The sequence below is a fragment of the Anthonomus grandis genome, chromosome 16, assembly GCF_022605725.1.
Source record: "Anthonomus grandis grandis chromosome 16, icAntGran1.3, whole genome shotgun sequence".
NCBI lineage: Eukaryota > Metazoa > Arthropoda > Insecta > Coleoptera > Curculionidae > Anthonomus > Anthonomus grandis.
Window position 1 is genome coordinate 12115056 of NC_065561.1, and position 19368 is coordinate 12134423.

At 31.6% G+C, this 19368-nt stretch overlaps 1 protein-coding gene across 1 annotated transcript in view; it reads left to right on the forward strand.

The window, feature by feature from the left end:
* Positions 1–367: 367 nt before the first annotated feature.
* LOC126745450 (tribbles homolog 2) overlaps positions 368–19368 on the forward strand; it is a 76117-nt gene continuing 57116 nt past the window's right edge. Inside the window, exons 1-3 of the mRNA XM_050453298.1 lie at positions 368–645; positions 4195–4700; positions 13865–14154. Coding sequence (XP_050309255.1) covers positions 4320–4700; positions 13865–14154 — 671 coding nt within the window. The 5' untranslated portion in view covers positions 368–645; positions 4195–4319. The remainder of the gene's footprint in view (positions 646–4194; positions 4701–13864; positions 14155–19368) is intronic.

The following is a 19368-nucleotide window of genomic DNA, read 5'->3' on the forward strand; positions in this document are numbered from 1 at the left end:
AGCATAACATGTTTAAAACATGTTGGACTGTGATTGCTATATATTATAAAATTTACACTTCGCCTAAAACTGAGAAATTATTTTAGAGTTTTCACTAAGTGCGTACTCTTATACAACATTACCCTACTAGGCAGAAGGTTACAATCTTCTAATAGTTTGGGAATACTATCACTCCTCAATAAAATATTAGTATCATCTGCTCATAAATCAAGAAATAAGAATCCAACCCCACTACCGGTTAATTATTATTTTCTTTACTACCTGACAAATTGGAACTTAGGTAGTCAAATACCTTATGTAGTCGAAATTACGGCAACATTGCCGGCGTCCCCAACCAAGTTTATCCGTCTACTACAGTAAACAGTTCGTCGACGATCTATCGGTGTTCAGAAGGACCATGCGACTCGCGGAGTGTGGCCGTTCTTTTTATTTATAGTCATCATCGTAAACATCTTTCAGTGTCCATGGCTGTGCTTTGTTGTTAGTTTTAAACATTTTGAAATCGCGCGCTCTTACAGTTCTACAGACTGCCGATTATTGTGATTTTAGTGGTAAATTGTGTTGCTCGGGAGACTCTTGCAACTTATAGGATAACTATTTTGGATTATTTTCGCGCCAGCGGCTCCGACCAAATAAGATTTCAAGGTGAGTGTGTTGTACGCAATGTCACCAATAATGAGTTCTTTTTTTGACCTTTTCAATAACGCAAAAATGCAATAATGTTGCAACTTTTTCGAAGGTTTTTTTTTCGACTTGTTGCCAAGGTGGTAGGTGTAAGTTTTCGGGTAATGGTAGGTAGCAGGTTTTTTTTTTGAAGGTTGACTTCTCCCTTTTTAATCTTACAAAAGGACGCTTTTATATGTATACAGGTATTGAGTATTATTCATACTATTAAGCCTGTAAAGCTACCTGTAATAATACTTAAAATTACTTTTTTATAATCTGTTTGAATAAGGGTTTACAGTACTTAGCTAGGGTTTGATTTATACCAATTTGATTGTCTAGGTACATTCTGTTTTTTGTCTACACCTATAATTCAAAGAGTCTTAAAATCATAAATGTTTCTCTAATTAGACATTCCTGTAATGATTTATAAAATATATTCCCAGAATCTAAAATCCTGGCTGAGATGGGTTGAGTTTGATGGAATTTAGGACACCTAACTCAAGATATTATGCACAGTGTTAAAAAAATATTGCATACATACATATACCAAAGTTTACAGAATAGATTTGCATATACCTAATAAGAGTGATATCATTCTGTGACATCACTGTGACATATGTGACATCACTTTTATACAAGGTTAATTGAAATGTAAAATAAGAATTATTCTTGTATACCAGGAATATTTGGAAAATACTTTTTTCAGACTATTACAAACTTACAATCTATAAATCTATATATACACATCATACCTACTATCCCAAACAAAATAAAAATATACAAATTATTATTACAAAATTAAAAAATACATTTATACCTAGTTCACTCAAAGATATACCCTTGACTCCATAAAACAATAATTAGACCCTTAAGCCCCATTGTGTAAGGTCCAAGGTTTTTAAGAGGTGATAAAGGGAACAGGGTCCACTTGAAAATGATTGTAAATGAAGCTTAATAATTAAATAAAGAATAGTTTTTTATTTGAGAAGTAGGTACCAAATAATAAATAAGGTAGTACCAAAATGCACACATCTATATTATTTTGCTCTCCAAGGTAAGGCAAAACTAGTGAAGAGAGATAGTTAAATAATATTGATTTATAAAAGTATATAAAATTAATAATAAAATAAAAGCATAATATAGAATACAAAATACAACTATTTCTTATAAACTCAAACACTGTTTAATACCTCTAAATTTAATTCTATTTCACTGTCACTATCATTGTCTAAATTTATTATTGAGGGCTGAACATTGTTATTTATAGACACATAACAATTTTCTAGGCTTAAAACATATTGTAGGTATGGGGTTTTCTCAATTGTGGATATATTATTTACCACACTTTTTATTAATTAATTCCACAACAGATGTATTTAATTTTGGGGAAGTATTATTTCTTTGAATATTTGATTTTACTTAATGCCATATATGTTCAATGGGATTAAAAACACAATAATATACGTAATACTCAATAATTTATTTTTATGTTATCACATATATAGTTTACATACATCAAAAAAGATAAAATAATAATAATTGAATAGAAACTACTTAAAAGGGTTCGTTAAAACAATTACAAACAATATTTTTCATGTAAGATACATACTAAAACAAAAGCACTAAAAACAAAAGGAACAAAATGATTAAGAATAATGGCACTTACAACATGTTAACAATCTGAATTAAGATACTCATCAAAAAAATAGATTGCATTGTTTATTAGATAATGCTACACCCTTTGCTTAAAATCTTTATTTGGTAAAACCCTAGTCATATTTGGTAATACATTAAAAAACTTAATAGCCCAGTACCCTGGACAAGGTAGACATAACACTGTACCATTGAGACTTGTTCACACACATCCTATATTTATTTTAAAAGCTGTTACTACTTCTTGAAGTTTTTCTTTTGTCTTTTTGAAATGTATGTTATTGTCCACCATGTAATTTAAAATTTTTGCTTTAGTACTATTAGAACAAGGTAGCTTGACTGCTTGACCACTATGGTAACTAGCCTTATCGTTAACAATCTAATAATACAGTTTGTTTATTTAAATTTGATTTAATTATATATATAAATATTTAGTACAAAAACAGCGATTGGATAATATGGATAAAAAACAGTGATTTTTCACAAGAATTTCGTCAAATTAATATTTGAGGTGTACTAATCAAGTTTGATACCTATGTAAAGACTTCCCTTTTCTCCACAAAGAAAATGCTAATCCTCTAATTTCAGGAGTTATGCATTTCGGCCAGTGTTCTTGCCATCATCAGACTCTAAAATATATTACAAACAGTTCAAAAACATATACGAAAATTTTTTTCTTGCAGGTGACATAAAAAATACAGATAAAATTATGAATTTGCTTTAGTACTATTAGAACAAGGTAACTTGACAACTTGACGACTGTAGTACCTAACTAGCCCTATCCATAACAATAACACTATTTTTCTGAATTTATTTAAGAAGCCGATATTCAAACCAACTTTCTAAAAGTTGTGAGTCAATGTCTTGGTGGTAATCCAGGGAAGAATCTGCTATATTTTTAGCTGAAAGTAGTACACAGTTTAAAACAAAGTCACTTTCTGAGCATGCATGTATTATTTTTATCCTTTTCCCTTTATTTGAGGGTGCATTGGTGTTATATTTTTTGAGTCACTCCATTTTTTTTGTGCTGTATCGTGATTGTCAAAACAATATAAATTATTGATTGATTATTATAAATTATTGAGAACCTTTCTGCTAGGCAATTCCCTTTAAATTAGTTTGCCTATCTCACAAAAAGATATTTTTAAGTATCACTGATACAGTAGCACATTGTTACCACAATACATTAACATTTTACCAAAGCTTCTATTTTAATTCCAATTTCGATAAAGATTGATTCATAGTAATCTGTGTGAAGCGAAGATGATGGCGAGCGCTCAGGTGTATTACAGTCCATTCAATGGCATGACGAATCCAGGGTTGTTATAAAATTCTCAATTACATTTTGCCATACTATTACATTTGGTGCTTGGATGATTGAAGATCGACAATGACTTTTGCTCTTTTATATTTGTAGGGTTTTCATGGTAAAATAGAATATAATTAAAATATGATAAGGACTAAAATAAGCTGAAAACTTTGCAGAATCATGAAAACCCTTAGCAGGTTTTTGATTACCTTATTGGTTTTAGGATTAGATTAAGTAGGTTGGATACATATTCTCTACTACATGTTCATGAACTGTATGGAAATTAACCTAAACTTGGATTGAGGGTAAACAGTTTAGTAGTACCAAAATTGATTAGTAGATGGAATGCCAAAAGTACAAAAAACAATAACAAGATAAAAACAGATTTTAATTGACTCTTTGTTGTTTATTAATCATTTACAAGTAAAATTCCATAAATATTGTCTGCAAATAATTACTCATAATTGTTATATATTGCGCAAAAATAAATAATATATTAGGAAAATTTAAGCAAAATATAACATTCCGAACAAAAGGTGACTCATCATTTCCTCTTTCTGTTTCAGGAACTCCATAACCCAAGTTGACTATTACCCATTATTTCCCGTCAGATTACCGTTCCATCACAGTAATCCCACGGATCAACATATCCGATAATAAACATATCACAGCCGCGTGTACCCTTATCACAATGTCGAATGTGCAGGACGCATCGGTATCAAGACTGCAGGACGTCGAGAAGTCAACGGGTAGTGATTCTGCGTCAGTTATCACGGCGGGACGCGGTGATATCGCGTCCTCACCGCTCGCCGACACTGTGATAAGGAGAATCCGAATCCCTAATAACTGTGATATGCGCGCCCCGCCGCGTACGCCAATTAATGACGTTAATAAAAACGGCGGTGGAGGTGGTCCACAACACGCGTCGTCTGTGATAACCGGGCAACACTGTGATAACGAGAACGTAGACAGTGCACTGATAGCGGATAAGTATCAGCTGTTTGAACAAGTCGTCGGTAGCTCTTTGTATCGTTGTGTCGATGTTAAAAGCAAGCAGGAGCTAGTTTGTAAGGTAAGTACCTACACGCTGAGTTGTAAGAATATTATTTATGCATAATTTGTTACTTATTACATTAATACTACAATTGTCAGTCTTGAGCCATGTGGTGAATGGGATGTCTGGCTAGTTCATTCTCATATCAAATTTTAAAAAATTAATAAAATTGACTGCTAGTTTTCATTTCTAAAGGAAAAAATTCAGTGTGGTAGAAGTGCAGAAACTGAAACAATTTTTGTGATATTTGGAACCTAAAGATTTGATCGACAATGGTGATAATAATCATCTTTTTAAAGATAAGATCCATTATTAATTGAATCCTATAAAGAGATTCTAAACTAACAATCAATATTTGAAAGAAAATACGGTTTGACCTTGCATTAGTGTTATTAGATAGGAAGTGACGTTCGGAGGCAATACGCGTATCCTCTCTGACGTATAATATTTGTATAGTACACAGTTCAATTTTCATCCTACTTGAATGACTATATTCTGTTGAATGAAACAAAAAACATTTAATATTGCATCATTTTTAATCATTATGTGTAAATAGTTTAAATGTTTCATCATACATAGAATAAAAAAGGATTTTTTTCTAGATATGACCTGACAAATTGCCATTAGGCTGTATATTGAATAATAAGGTTTATGGGGCCATTTGTCTGTCACACTATATTGATTCCATTGTTCATTGATATAAATTATCTCATAAAATTGTGGCGTCAATGGAATATTTTAAGTGAAAAATATTTAGACATTGTTTTATATTTTGTAATAATTGTAACTAAGGAAAACCCAAGTACACTTTTATTTCGAATAGATAACGGAATTCTCAGAGATTAAGATTACCATACAATCCAGTTTATCTCCCTTACATTCCCACATAATTTTAAAAATAATCAGCGTCACCTCTTTAAAAACACCCTTATGACCAGCCAATATTCCCAGAATATTTAATGACAAGCCTCAGATGATCGTGTGCTTATATTCTTCAAGACCGGACAGTCATGTTGTTTTTTAAATTTCTTATTGTTTCCTCCCTTGTGACATCACCTCTCTATATGTTGATTATCTCACAAGGAATGAACCTGTCTTTATTTTTTACGTGTCGCTACACACTTCATATTTCCATACCTGTATGTTGTCCCTTTAGTACAATACCTGTTTTCATCCCCTCTGCATTTAAGGGTGTAAATTGGGTGAATTCCTAAAGCCCCTATGATTAAGTTTTGAAGTCTGATTAATGCGGAGCGATTTATTCCTTTCTCAAGTGAATATATACCATTAATATAGGTGCCAAAATAAGTGAGAAAGTAATGGGCTAACTAACTCACGTTCACGTGTACACAATGCGCTTTTTCAAAGTACCCAACATAATATTAGACTAATAACCTTGATATTTTTAGATCGAGCGGGCCCCGCTATAGTATATTTGGCCTGCCCACAAAAAAATCGAACATTTCGCAATCACCGATTTAAATAAAACCCTAACCTTGATCCAAGGTTCTTTGACGTTCAAAATTCATGCAAATGTTAAAAATATTCGATTTTGTGGTCGAGCAGGAAAACCATGGTTGAATTTTTAAGTTTCTTTCTGGTATCCTAGTTCTAATATACGCAATCAGTGAAATTAAACCTTTAATTTGTATTTAAACGGACAACTTTGTACCTGTACATTCAACCATACTTTTTAGACCAAATTTCTGAAACTTTAGCATTACTGAATGAAGTCATCATCACATCACTGAGAGAGTTGTCATGTTTTTTTTCTTGATGATACTCTGGGTTTTATTTATTGATTTTGTTCCAGTTTTGTTACTAGTATTTTTTACATTAACGTCAAAACAATTAATTCATTACTGAGCTAATTACTTATTTCTTCCAGACACTTTAGGCCTTTGGCATTTCTTTCAAGCTTGTCAAGATTGTTTTTATTTCAGCTAATTGAAGTCGCCTACTAGGTGTACATTAACGTCGTTTAAATCTGAAACGTTAATTGCATTTTCATTCTAATCTCCCATGTTTAAGTATATGCAAAGCTTAGAAATAGTTTGAGCGCATGTACAAGATTCGAATTTGATGTTGATTTTCATTTGAATACGCTCCATAGACAAATTGTAGTATAGTTTTTTTCTAGCATTTGCAACAAAAACATAAACGATCACGTTTTTAATTTTTATATGTCAAACTTCAAAAGTTTATATGGTTGAAGTTTACAGATGTGGCTTTGCTCAAGTTTAGTTTCGACATTATAAGTTTTCGCTTCAAGTAATCTAACTTTAAGTGGTATGGGATGGAAGGCATTGCATTAAAGTTGTATTAGGTTATTTATTCGAGGCATTTAAAGTTTTTTTTTAAATTGTTATTTTAGTAAGTCTTTTCCAGAAAATTGAATTTATTTGCATATTGCATCAGAGAAAAATAAGACTTATTTAACCCTTAAGAAAAATGGTCTCTCATATCAAAAATGAACTTCTTATAAAAAGTTTGAAGTTTCGAACGAAAACTTCTACTGTCTGAGGAAAAGTATGAAATGACTTCACGTTGAAAGACTGAATAACTACTTGAAGATTAAATAAAATATTTTATGATGACCAGATGAATGTTTTTTTGGATTCTACAGATTTGGCTCAATTATAATTTGAGAAAGGATGTCTTAGAATGGCCGCTCTGATTGAGAAGCTCTGTGACCAAGAGTGTTGATAGTATAGAAATTCATAATTTGCAGTTTTTTGAACTACATTTGTTGAAAATATATTTCTGAATCGGGACTCTTGTATAGTATACCTGATTTAAATCTTATCAAATACATTTGGAGAGTCACTATAAAACTTGCCATGTCTGTATTTTATAATCTGAAATTTAGGGCCTGGCCAAGGCAAATAGTTGTGAACTTCAATGATTTTTACTATTACTAGGTTGTTTTGGGAGAACCAATCAGAATCAAATTGGTATGAATAATTTTTTCCAAACTGTACCCTGGGGCTAGTACATCAATGAATGAATGAGTTGTTTATAGACTATAATTTATAATTTAAATGAGTGCAAATCCTAAACTAATATATTTATAATTCCTTGATATTTATGCCAAAGTTTACAGAATATGCTATATGTATATATTCTGTAAACTTTGGTTATGCTGTGAGATTATTATGACTAAGTTGATTAAGATTTGTAAAGAATAGCTCAGAAGTCCATATTGACACTCTTTAATAAATATCTTTTTCATCATTTGGAAACGGACAGTTGAAGAGTGGAAACTACAAGAAAAATTTAATAAATTATTATTAATATTATGATGTGGCTTTTTTGCAATTTTCTTCCGTGTATATAGAATACACAGAGTCAATCATTATACATGCCCAGGTTGCTTCTTGAAGTAATTTTAAGACAAAAAGGTAAAATACATAGAGTGTCCCAACTCTATTTACACTCGATTTGTTCGCCCCTGTATATGATTTAAAAAAAAAAGATAAGTGTTGGTTTGAAAATACTAAAATTATTGACAGTATTGGTAAATGTACAGTGTGTCTCAAAAACAAAGTTTTCATTGTCAAGTAAGTTTTTTTTAAATGGAACGCCCTGCTGCATATTTTACCCAATTTTTATTCATTTAATTCTACATAAAGAATGTATAATACATTATACGTCAAATATTGATGGTTTTTGAGATAATTGCTTATTATGATGATATTATTTAATTCGTAATCAATCTACTATTAAAACAATTATAAAACTAGAATAGGTAATTTAAAAAAACTTATCGTAGATGTTCAAACTGCTGACCGTTATCGGTTTGACAGAGTTCCTACCTTTTTATTAACTTAGTGGTACAGGCGCTTCTTATTACTTCTTCCGAAATTGCTCTACAAGGACCTGTTTTTTAAATCCTCCAAATTTCTTAGGTCTTCAGTGTAAACTTGTCCCTTAAAATATCCCACAAGAAAAAATCTAGCGGTGTTAAGTCAGGTGGCCAGCCCGGTCACCCGCCATTTCCGATCCAGCACCTTCCAAATCTATTGTGAAGGAGAGGGACATTTTGATATAATAACATTTCATTAATTACCTTTTAAGGTAAGAAGTGCAATAACTACTTCAATAGGTAGGTGAGTTATTTTATTTACATAGATACTTATTTATTAACTATTTCAAAAACCATCAATATTTGACGTATAGCGTATTATAAATTTTTTATGTAGAATTAAATAAAGAGTAAAAATTAATTAAATAGAACATTAGTCAGACTCAGAATTAAGCTTAAAATGTACGGATTTTTTTTGTTCATGAATTCAAGTTCTCTATATATAAATTAATATTCCTGGTCTATAGAAAACATAACTACTTAAGAAAATCAACATTTTAAGATAATCCAGTATGTGAGTTAATAATCCCAAAAAATTAATATTTTGCCATCTTTTTCGCTTCATTCATAATAGAAATCGCGATTGATCATAATAAATTCATATTCCTTTTTGATAAGTAATATAACTGCATTAAAATAATTATTATTAGAAAATGTCTCACAAGTAGGCACCATTTAATTTTTTCATTTTTTATTTACAACGAAACCTGGATTGGTCATGCTGGTTCACAGTTATGGCCACCTGGGACACCGAATTTAAATCCTTTACACGTTTTTCTTTGAGGATATTTAAAGTACCTTGTTTATAAAACACAAAAGAATGAATCCAACGGATACAGGATTCATGTAATTAAATAAAATTTACACCGGAAATATTGATGTTAAGATGAGCTACTGCTTCCACTGAAGTCGATATTATAAAGCACTTTTGTTTCTAGTTCATTTTAAATCTGCATATTAATGCTTGCCTTATTACACTTTTACAGTTGTCACACATTGACTTGTAATCGGTTTTAAATATGCATACATTAAATCTCAGTAGAAGTAAATGGTTTTGTGAAAATTGGAATCTACCTAACTAACACCCTGTATAAAGTCGCAGTCTAGTGCAACTCATTCACATCTAATAAATACGATAATTGACAGATAATTACAGTGGGCTTTTAAAACGTACAACTTGTAAAACGTCGGTTGCATAATTATAATAGAAGCATTCAATTTTCCACTTATCAAGCATTTATATAAACAAAAGTTCCCATCGTGCAAAAGATTTAATAATAATTAACAAAGGTTTAGTCCCTGACATAGAATTGTTATAAATTGATATTTTATTTTTATTGAAACAAAATTGCCCAACGTTTAAATCGTGATGTAACGGCGTCAATTGTCAAGGTAACAACGTTTTTACACACCGGCTTAATACAAAAGAATTATTTGTTAAACAGTTATTGTAATTTGTAGGTAGGTATAACGTATAGTAGTGGCGTATGGGTACGTTATATTAAGGTTATCATTATGTATTTAATTTAGTAAAATGCCAGCGAAAATTCATTGCTATTATGCATGTAGGTTGAACCGTTTTTTAAGGTGATCAGATCGTGATCCTATAATATTATTTTAACATTATGCAATAAGATGCGTTGCAGTATCTCCCTAATGGGTCATATTTACGATTAGAACAGAAAGACTGCAATATCTTATTAATACACCTTAAAAGGCACGCTCAATTATAATTATAACGAGAGCTGAAAGACCAATCCTTATTCTTGATTTCGAAATGGAATCTTTCACAAACAGGTTGCAAAAAAATATAACCATACGATGCCGATTTCTTAACCACAGTTAAGCAAAGAATGACTTCATTTGTGAATAGGTGTCGTCGAGATTTTGAAGATTGGCTAGAACAGATTATGGATATAGATTGGCTGCATATTAATTCCGCCCAGCCTATGCAAAGTACTGATCTCGAGAATGTCAAGAATTATTTAAAACGTCTGAATAATTACGAATTATCAAGGTAGCAATGCATTATAGATCGTGCGCCCCGTTACATACGTTTTGTAATCCTAATTTACATCACGAAACATTTGCCATTTTGTACGCCCACGATTACGTCAGTAATTTGAGAGAAAAAACTAGAAATAAGAATGCTAAGTATCCGTTAAGTAAAGTGTTACTCAAGGTGCATTTTAGATTTGTTAACACAACCAAACAATTCGATTAAATTTATTTGTTCGCTTAAGGGAATTTTTCAGATCAGTTACTTGCTTGACCACAAATTTAGTGATTCTTTCTTTATTTAAAAAAAAATATATCAATTAGCCAGCAGCGTATTCTCAAAGTCGGCCAGTAATTGCATCAACCAAAAGCAAAATCGTCGAGTGTCATCGGCCTGGTGGCTGGGCACATTAATAATGTATAAAGATAAAATAAACCGAAAGATAAAATTTCTTCATTACTTTTATTGAGGAATAACAGTAACTTCTTAATCTCTTAAATTATATTTATATGTTTTAATCATATAAATTGGTAAAATGGCTATTATTAATGTATAATTCCAATTTGGCTAGATGACACATATATTGTGTTGTACTTTGCGATTGAAGAAACTGTTAAATGTCAAGAATTTGTTGAAGTGTATTGGATGTGATTAGAATATGGTGATTAATTCCCAGAGATTCTTCATCTTTACCCTCCAGATCCTTATCTGCTGATTCATTCAAATGTCACAAGTTCTTGGTCAATAATTTATTATTCAAATTGATTAAATTAATTTTCAGTAAAAGGAAGATCCTCGAACATGATCTCATCATCACTTATGATCACATCTGGTTAATTTTTTAGTCGCGGCTTATGGGAGTACATCTAAATTACAATTATTGCCGTTTTTTTCTGCGAAAGTAGAAGGCGTCAAAAATGAACTCATTTAAATGAGTGATTTTTCTTCCTTTCGAAGTCTCGCCATTCTAACGCGAATAGTTGCAATTTTCGTAAAGGAATTATGTAGTTGTTATTGTTAATTCGTGATGGTTAGTTTTCTTCTAATGAATTTTCCTTCAAATTACTCTTATTCGTTAAAAATCTTGTTACTATCTGTGTGGCTGGATGCTAACAAACAAATGAAAAATTTTTAGTTAACGTACGAGATCTTGGAACTGATAGATAGAAGGAGATTGTTTTAAAATAAAACAAGAGAATACATGAACATACTGAGAGAAATGAGAGCCAAAATCAGAACAGGCAGTGAAAACGAGAAACTGGAAAAGCATATGGAAATCGACGGATGTCACGTCAAACTAATCTGCACAAGAAGGTAAAGGAAATTGTGGAAACAGTTAATATAAGAATAACCTTTGCCGAGTTATAGTAAAGAAGTCGGAAATTAAGCATACTTGGGAAAAGCATCTTAAACAACTGTTTGATGACGTGAGAACGGTGTCGCTCAATAGTGATAAAACAGATGGTGCCCAAATCTTAGAGGTATGGGTATTAAATGCTAAAGATCTAAAGGCCTTGAGGCCCGATGGAACTCTTGCTGAAATTTTAAAGTTAGTCGAATCTAAATTGGCTTGCCAAAGTGTTCAATGCGATCTATGATACAGGTATCATACCTACAAAATGGGGCTGAAATCTGAATGTTACCCTTCCCAAAAAGCCTAATGCTAGGAAATGTAGAGAGATTCCAGAAGATAATTCACAGTATCTGAGATCCAATTTGGCTTTAGAATTCCTGTAGGGGCTAGAGAGGCCCTATTTTCGATCCAGGTTTTGTTCCAGCGATGCAGGGATGTCAATACATTGCAATGTATATGCATGTTTTGTAGATTATGAGAAAGCTTCTGATCAAGTACGGCACACGAAAATGATGGAAGTTCTCCAAAAAGCTGATCTGAACGGGAAGGACCTCAAAATCTTCAGAAATCTCTACTGGAATCAGATGGTTTGTGTCAGGGTAGACAGACAGACAACAAAAGACATATAAATGTTATGTGGTGTAAGGCAGGGATGCATACTATCTCCTGAATATTTCAATCTGTACCCGGAATATATCTTCAGAGAAGCCCTGCAAGATATTGAAGCTGGAATCCTGCTAAATGGAGAAATATTGAATAACATAAGGTATGCAGATAAGACCGTTATTTTTGCAGACAACCTAGCTTCCTTGCAACTTCTAATGGCCAGTATTACGTCATTCAGTCAAAAATATGGTTTGGAAATAAACACCAAAAAAACAAAGTTCATCAATCAGTAAAAACCAAAACATTGCGGTATTTTATTGATTGAACTCCTTTAGAAAAAGTCAACAAATACACATATTTAAGCAAGAACATAAATAACTAGGACCATTTGGTGGAGATCAGAGCACGTATTGAAAAAGCCCGAACAGCATTTGTCAGGCTAAAAAAAGTCTTTACCAGCTGTGGACTTACAGCTGTCAACGAAAATTCACCTATAGCGATGCTTTTCGATTCTTTTTTATGAGGTTGAATCGTAGACGCTTTCGAAGGCCTCCTTCAAAAAACTTAAGTCATTTGAAATGTCGCTATATACCGAAGAATCCAACGAATACCTTGGATACTGTCCCGAATACAGTTAAGACCCGAAAGCTAGAATCTCTTGGATATGTAATGCTTAATGAGAGCCGCTGTGTCCTTTTGCAAAGGATCCTCCAAAGCAAGAGTGGGTAGAAGGTTAGAAACGTAGTTCAACCAATCAATCACTCAACTATTCTGCGCTGCTGTTACCAAAATTCGAATAGCCAACATCTGGAACAGATAGGCATTCTAAGAACAAGATCGGTGTGTCTCTAAGACATCAAGTTTCCAGACTTTGTACCTTTGTACACATTGTTCTTAAGTCTCGGTATACCAAAGGTTCCTGCCAATAGGGAAAATTAACTGCTAATTCACCTGACTACACTTTTATTATATGTTGGTATATTTGCGTTTTAGCCCTACATTTAGAATCAATGTTTCTGTTACTGCTGTATTTCTCTTGTCAAAATCAGGTTTATATACTCAAGTGGATGTCAATGAAAGAAGACCGTAACCGGTCAGGGTCATTGATGTGTAGGCACTGCCATCAAAACCAACACTTATTTATTCGCATTTAACCCACACTGATAATATTAACTGATTGATTCAACATTCAGAATAGGATATGCTACAATAACGAAAATCTGCGTTAACAGTATAATAAATAAAATGTAAAAGTTCTTAGCTGTTATAATTATAATGATTTGCTGAAAATACGCATAAAAGTTAACAATCAAGTCGTAAATCTTCTGACCCCGTTTCAATTATTTATTCTCTTCCAGATCGTAAGCCGAGACAACTACTCCCTATTGTCTGCTCATTATCGGCTCGACTCGCAGCCCCTGGTTCAATCGCTGCACGAGGTGGTCGTGGGTCAAAGGTATTTGTACCTTGTTTTTCCCAATGCCCATGGTGACTTGCACTCGTACGTGAGGCAACGGAAGAGACTGCGCGAGTCCGAGGCAAAGAAGCTCTTCAGACAAATCTGCGAAACCGTTCAACTCTGCCACCAAAATGGGATCGTCCTTAGAGATCTGAAGCTTAGAAAGTTTGTTTTTGCCAACCAAGAACAGTAAGTACATGTTAAAGTTTGATCTGGGAATCAATTGAAATTAAGGTTCTACATAGATGCAGATGTTGCTTGAATAAAGGGAGACTGTTGCTGAGCCATTTTTTTCAGTGGTAATAATTAGCAAGTATTAAAGAAGTGAAAGAATCAAACCCAAGCAACACACGATAGTTGCATAAACGTTTGTTTTTGGTTTAGACCAGGTGTGCATTTTTGGTTGAACTTCAACTATAAATATCGGAAGTCTGTGTGATATACGTTGTGCAATGTAATATTATTTATGTTTGTTATTCACCATTAACAAAAAGATTTACTACATGTTAATAATATACAATTATTATTTCATAAAAAGTTAAAGGTGGTATATTGTTTATTAATAAAAGACGTTCACAAAATGCGTTTAATAATCAAATATTCTCACCATCAACAAAACGTTGAATATTTAGTTATAGAAAACCAATATAAAGTCTTTATTTCCATCATCAAATAATTGTTTATATGGAATTTATAATGAAGGTATCTATTTAAGCTTAAATTGTGGTATATTATACTGGGTATCCAGGAACTCTACCGACAAACTTTACAGGGTGATTCTTCAACAAAAAGAAAATTTTTTTTTTATATAAATGTATGTTCTAAAGGTCTTACTTAGATTATTATTACTAAAAAACAAAGTTTTTTTTAAATAAATTTACTATACCAATGTATTGTAAAAATACAAGAAAAAAATTAATTTTATTATTAACCAGTGGCTTCCATAAGGGGTTTATCGTAAATATTTTTTATTAAAAAAAAGTACACTACTGCATTTTTCTAAACTAAATTTTGTTTTTTAAATCTTTGTTTAATTTTGAGCAAATTTGTATTTTTCAGTTTTTTTTATTTGGTTAATTATAGTGTTTCAAACAAGTAAATGCATTTCCTACTTTTTTCTAGGTTTTCCTGTGTATGATATTCCATTACTACACTATAAGATATATATGTATGTGTATGAAGAGTATATCGTATGTGTGACATCGGGATCATTTCGTCAAATATTTGAGATGTAGTGATTGGGTTTAAAAATTAGATATGTGGATCCCGTATCAATTTTTTTAATGCTGAAATTTTCTCCCTTTTGTAAACAGAATTGTATATGATATACGTATATTCTACAGTTTAATAAATATACCTTGACCATATACGGTTGATTTAAAAAAAAAACATTGTTTGACAAAATAACACGCATAAATATCAGCTGGTTTCGTCGTTAATATCCAATATAATAACACAGTTTGTTTAGTATAATTTCTTATAATTATATACGTGTATATTAAAAATATTTAATACAAAACCAGTGCTATAAGATTAGATATTATGGACGAAAAACAGTGATTTTTCAAAAGAATTTCTTACTGGACAAATGTTTGGGGTGGGTGGGGGGATAAGGGTTGTTTTGATTAAAAACAGTGTTTTTGCAGTAAATATATATGCAATATTCAATTTAATAACAGTTTATTTAAATTTGATATAATTTTATATATAAATATCTAGTATAAAAACTGCGTTATTAAATTGGATAATATGGAGGAAAACAGTAATTTTTCAGAAGAATTTCATCAAAGTTTAAGGTGTAGTAATCGAGTTTAAAAACTAGATATGTCTAGATCCCGTGTCAATGTTTTTAAATACCGAAATTTTCTCCCTTTTGCTAACAGAATAGTATATGATTTACGTATATCCCACAGTTTAATAAATATACCTTGACCATATACGGTTGATAAATACCAAAACCCAAAATTTACTAAAAAATTGTTTAAAAAATATGTATTTAACGATAATAATATATGATGTGTTGCTTGGGAATGATGATGTTAACTAGACATTGTACAATCATGCTATTTATTTTTTTTCCGAAAAATTATTGGAAATATTATTAAAACGAGAGACATTTTATTGGAAGCCCTGTCAGCTGTTTCCACGCTGGTACTTTTGCAATCTTAATGAGCATAAAAATGTGAGGCAAACGTTTTCCGAAAATAAACTTTGGCCATTTCAAAATATCACGCGTATTTAGTAACAGATACACGCATTACAGAGATATATTACAAACGGTATTTAACCAATCTAGATCACAATTCGTCTGTAAATAAAACTGACTGTCTCTCTCTCTTACCCGCATGTACCTTTGCGTCATAGAAATTTCATTGGGGATGGCGAAATTATTCGGTTATTAAGCAAGTGCACTTCAGATTTAGGCTCATCTATCAGGTTTGAGAAATGCCGATTGCGTTTGACCGTATAACATCTTAAAGGTCTTGCAATTGGATTATTTAAATTTAGATTCTTGAACGTTTATCCTTTTAGCTTCGGTATGTAATTGCAGCTGGATTAAATAATATCTGATTAACTTAGTATCATATATGCTCATACGTAAAAATCACAAAATGAAATATATTACAGTAGGCTGGGTTGCTTCGAGCAATATTTATGCAAGACCCAAAACAAAGTAGAGAATTAAATAATTTGTGCAACTGTTTGATGCAACACTATATATATTTCAACACTACTACTGTCGAGAGGAATATTACCGTATGTTTACTTTACGTCACGCCATAAAGGTTTGAACGGCAATATGAATTACAAATTGATTTAAGAAATACATACAAATCATTCGTGATGAGTGAAATTATTTGATAAACAATTTTATATTGAAAGCAAGGTCTGCCTTAATGTGCTTTGGCTTTTATATACCGAGAGTGACAGACACAATTACACAAGACAAAACAGTGCAATAAAACTGAAATGTTAAATTAATAATAAGTGTTGACCTTTCAACCGATCGCCGAGTGGTTCGCGCAATCGAGAAAATCAATTGGGACCTATAAGAAGTGAATGATTACTATAGAAACAAATGGCGTTGCCTAATCTGAGTAATGCGGGAAAAGGGGCCTCGGACCGCGCCCTTCTTCGCGTGCCTTTTCTTTTAACACTTTATGGGTTCGTCTTATCACTTTGAACGATATTTGTTTGATTTAGTTCTATATTGTCGCAGTGTTTCAGTCTGTTTGACCTTTGGTCGGGCTATTTTTAGTAGATGATTTTAATAATGAAACTGCTAAGGCGGAAATTTGAGCTTCTATATCCATCGCATTGATTAAGAAATTTTCTTCCTGGTTAGTCACGTTATTTTAATGAAGACATTCGTAATTTGGCCAAAACTTTTATTTTTATGTCTTGGGACATGGAGGTGCCTTACACATTTTTTAATAAAACTTGGACCATTTATAATAATTTTTAACTATCATTTTATAATATCTGTATTTTGTTTTTAATTATTCAATTCGGTTATTTCTGAAAGGAAAAATTCCTCTGGTATGGGCAGAAATTTGAAACAGTATTTAGTATAACCATACCAGCATTTATATTAAGAGATATGATTAGATTATTGAAGAATATGATTGCACATTGTTGAAATTCTGTGTAAGGGATTCGTTTCGTATCACTTGTTAATCATTTGTCATCCAACACTGAATAAGACAAAATTTAGAAATTTCACTACAACTATAATATATATCTATTATTACAAATATATATCAATAATATATCTATTATTACAATTTTTTAAAATTATGAATCATAGTTTTATAGTTTGAATCGGCTTTGGAGAAAGATTATCGGCCAACAAAAAGCAATTTTATTATGTTAGTGTGGTTATTGTAATTTAAGTGTCTAAATTTGGTGTGTCTAATGTAATAACTTTGATTTTAAATATTATCCGGAAACTTTTGGAAAAACTCTTGCATTCTAAACAGATTTTTTCAGATACATGAAAAATATTTTCGTAATATTTCACATACTTCTAGTTTAACACTGGGTTTCGCAAATAATGTAAAATATAAAATGATAAGTATTTTAATAAAATTCCGAATTAAAGGTTAACTGATTGTTAACCGTTGATTTTAATATTTAATTCAAAAGTATAAAATAATAGGTATGCATAAAATTTCGTACGACTAACATAGTAAATAAAAATATGTATAACAAATATTTTACTTTGTTGGTTAAAAGTTATCTTTACTGGTTACTGACTGTTTTACTTTTACTTATTACTATACTTTATTAACTTAATGTGATTACTGATTACTATTAACCCTAGCATTCCACTACATTCATTAGCCAATTTATCAATGTTTAGGTGAAAAGGATAATAGGAACAGGACAACTAAGTCCTTTATGTGTAAGACCCTTTTTAATATTGTATAGATAAATTTATACTTTGACGACTCTATATCTACATAAATGTAGTCAAAGCCTAAATACAGTTTTCTCTTAATACAAAACTGAATTAAATTGTTGCTGCTGAAATAGTTTTTGAGAAATGTTTTTAGATTATGAGTATATCAAAGAAAAAAAGAAGATTTAAAAGATTTTGTGATATTATTAATATGCTAATAATGTGCTTTAGGAGATTTAGTCAGTACAGGCTCGAGAGCGTTATGGTTTAAATGCTTTATAACTTTTTTATTTTTGAATACAGTTTAAAATCATTCTGTTAAAATAGAGTATATACTTAGAGAACATTGTTAACCTAAACGTGAAAAATTACTTCTCGCAGGTGTCCCCCATTTTCTCCTTCACAAGTCGTGCTCTTTCCAACACATGCTGCATGATTTTTCTGCATGAATTTTATTGCGGATAATGTTTTTCAACTCAAGGATGCTCTCTGGCCTATTGGCGTATACTCTCTCTTTCAAATAGCCCCAAAGAAAAAAGTCTGGAGCAGTCAAATCCGGCGAACGCGGCGGCCAATTAAAAAATGGGTTCGCCAAAGATCTCCCGTAATAGAACCATTATGTCCCGTGCAGTATGGGGTGTGGCACCATCTTCTTAAAACCACATTTGAAGGTGGTTTCCTACAGCTGTACTCAAAAAATTGTTCAACATGTTATGGCAGTAAACAGTATTGATTGTTACAATGGTCAATGCTGCACCACACTTCAGATGCAGCATTGATGAGCTAGAAATATGGTCCAATGATCTTTTCGGTTTTTTTTTAAATGATTTTTTTGTTGTTGTTCTATTGTGTACTGTTCCATTTTCAAATCTCAAGCCTTTTTAGACAATTCTAAAATAAAAATAGAATTTTAAATCAAAAAATGTTATAAAGCACTTAAACCTTAACGCTTATTAGGCGCAACACTAAAATGGTTTGTCTTTTTCAGGGATTTTCTAACA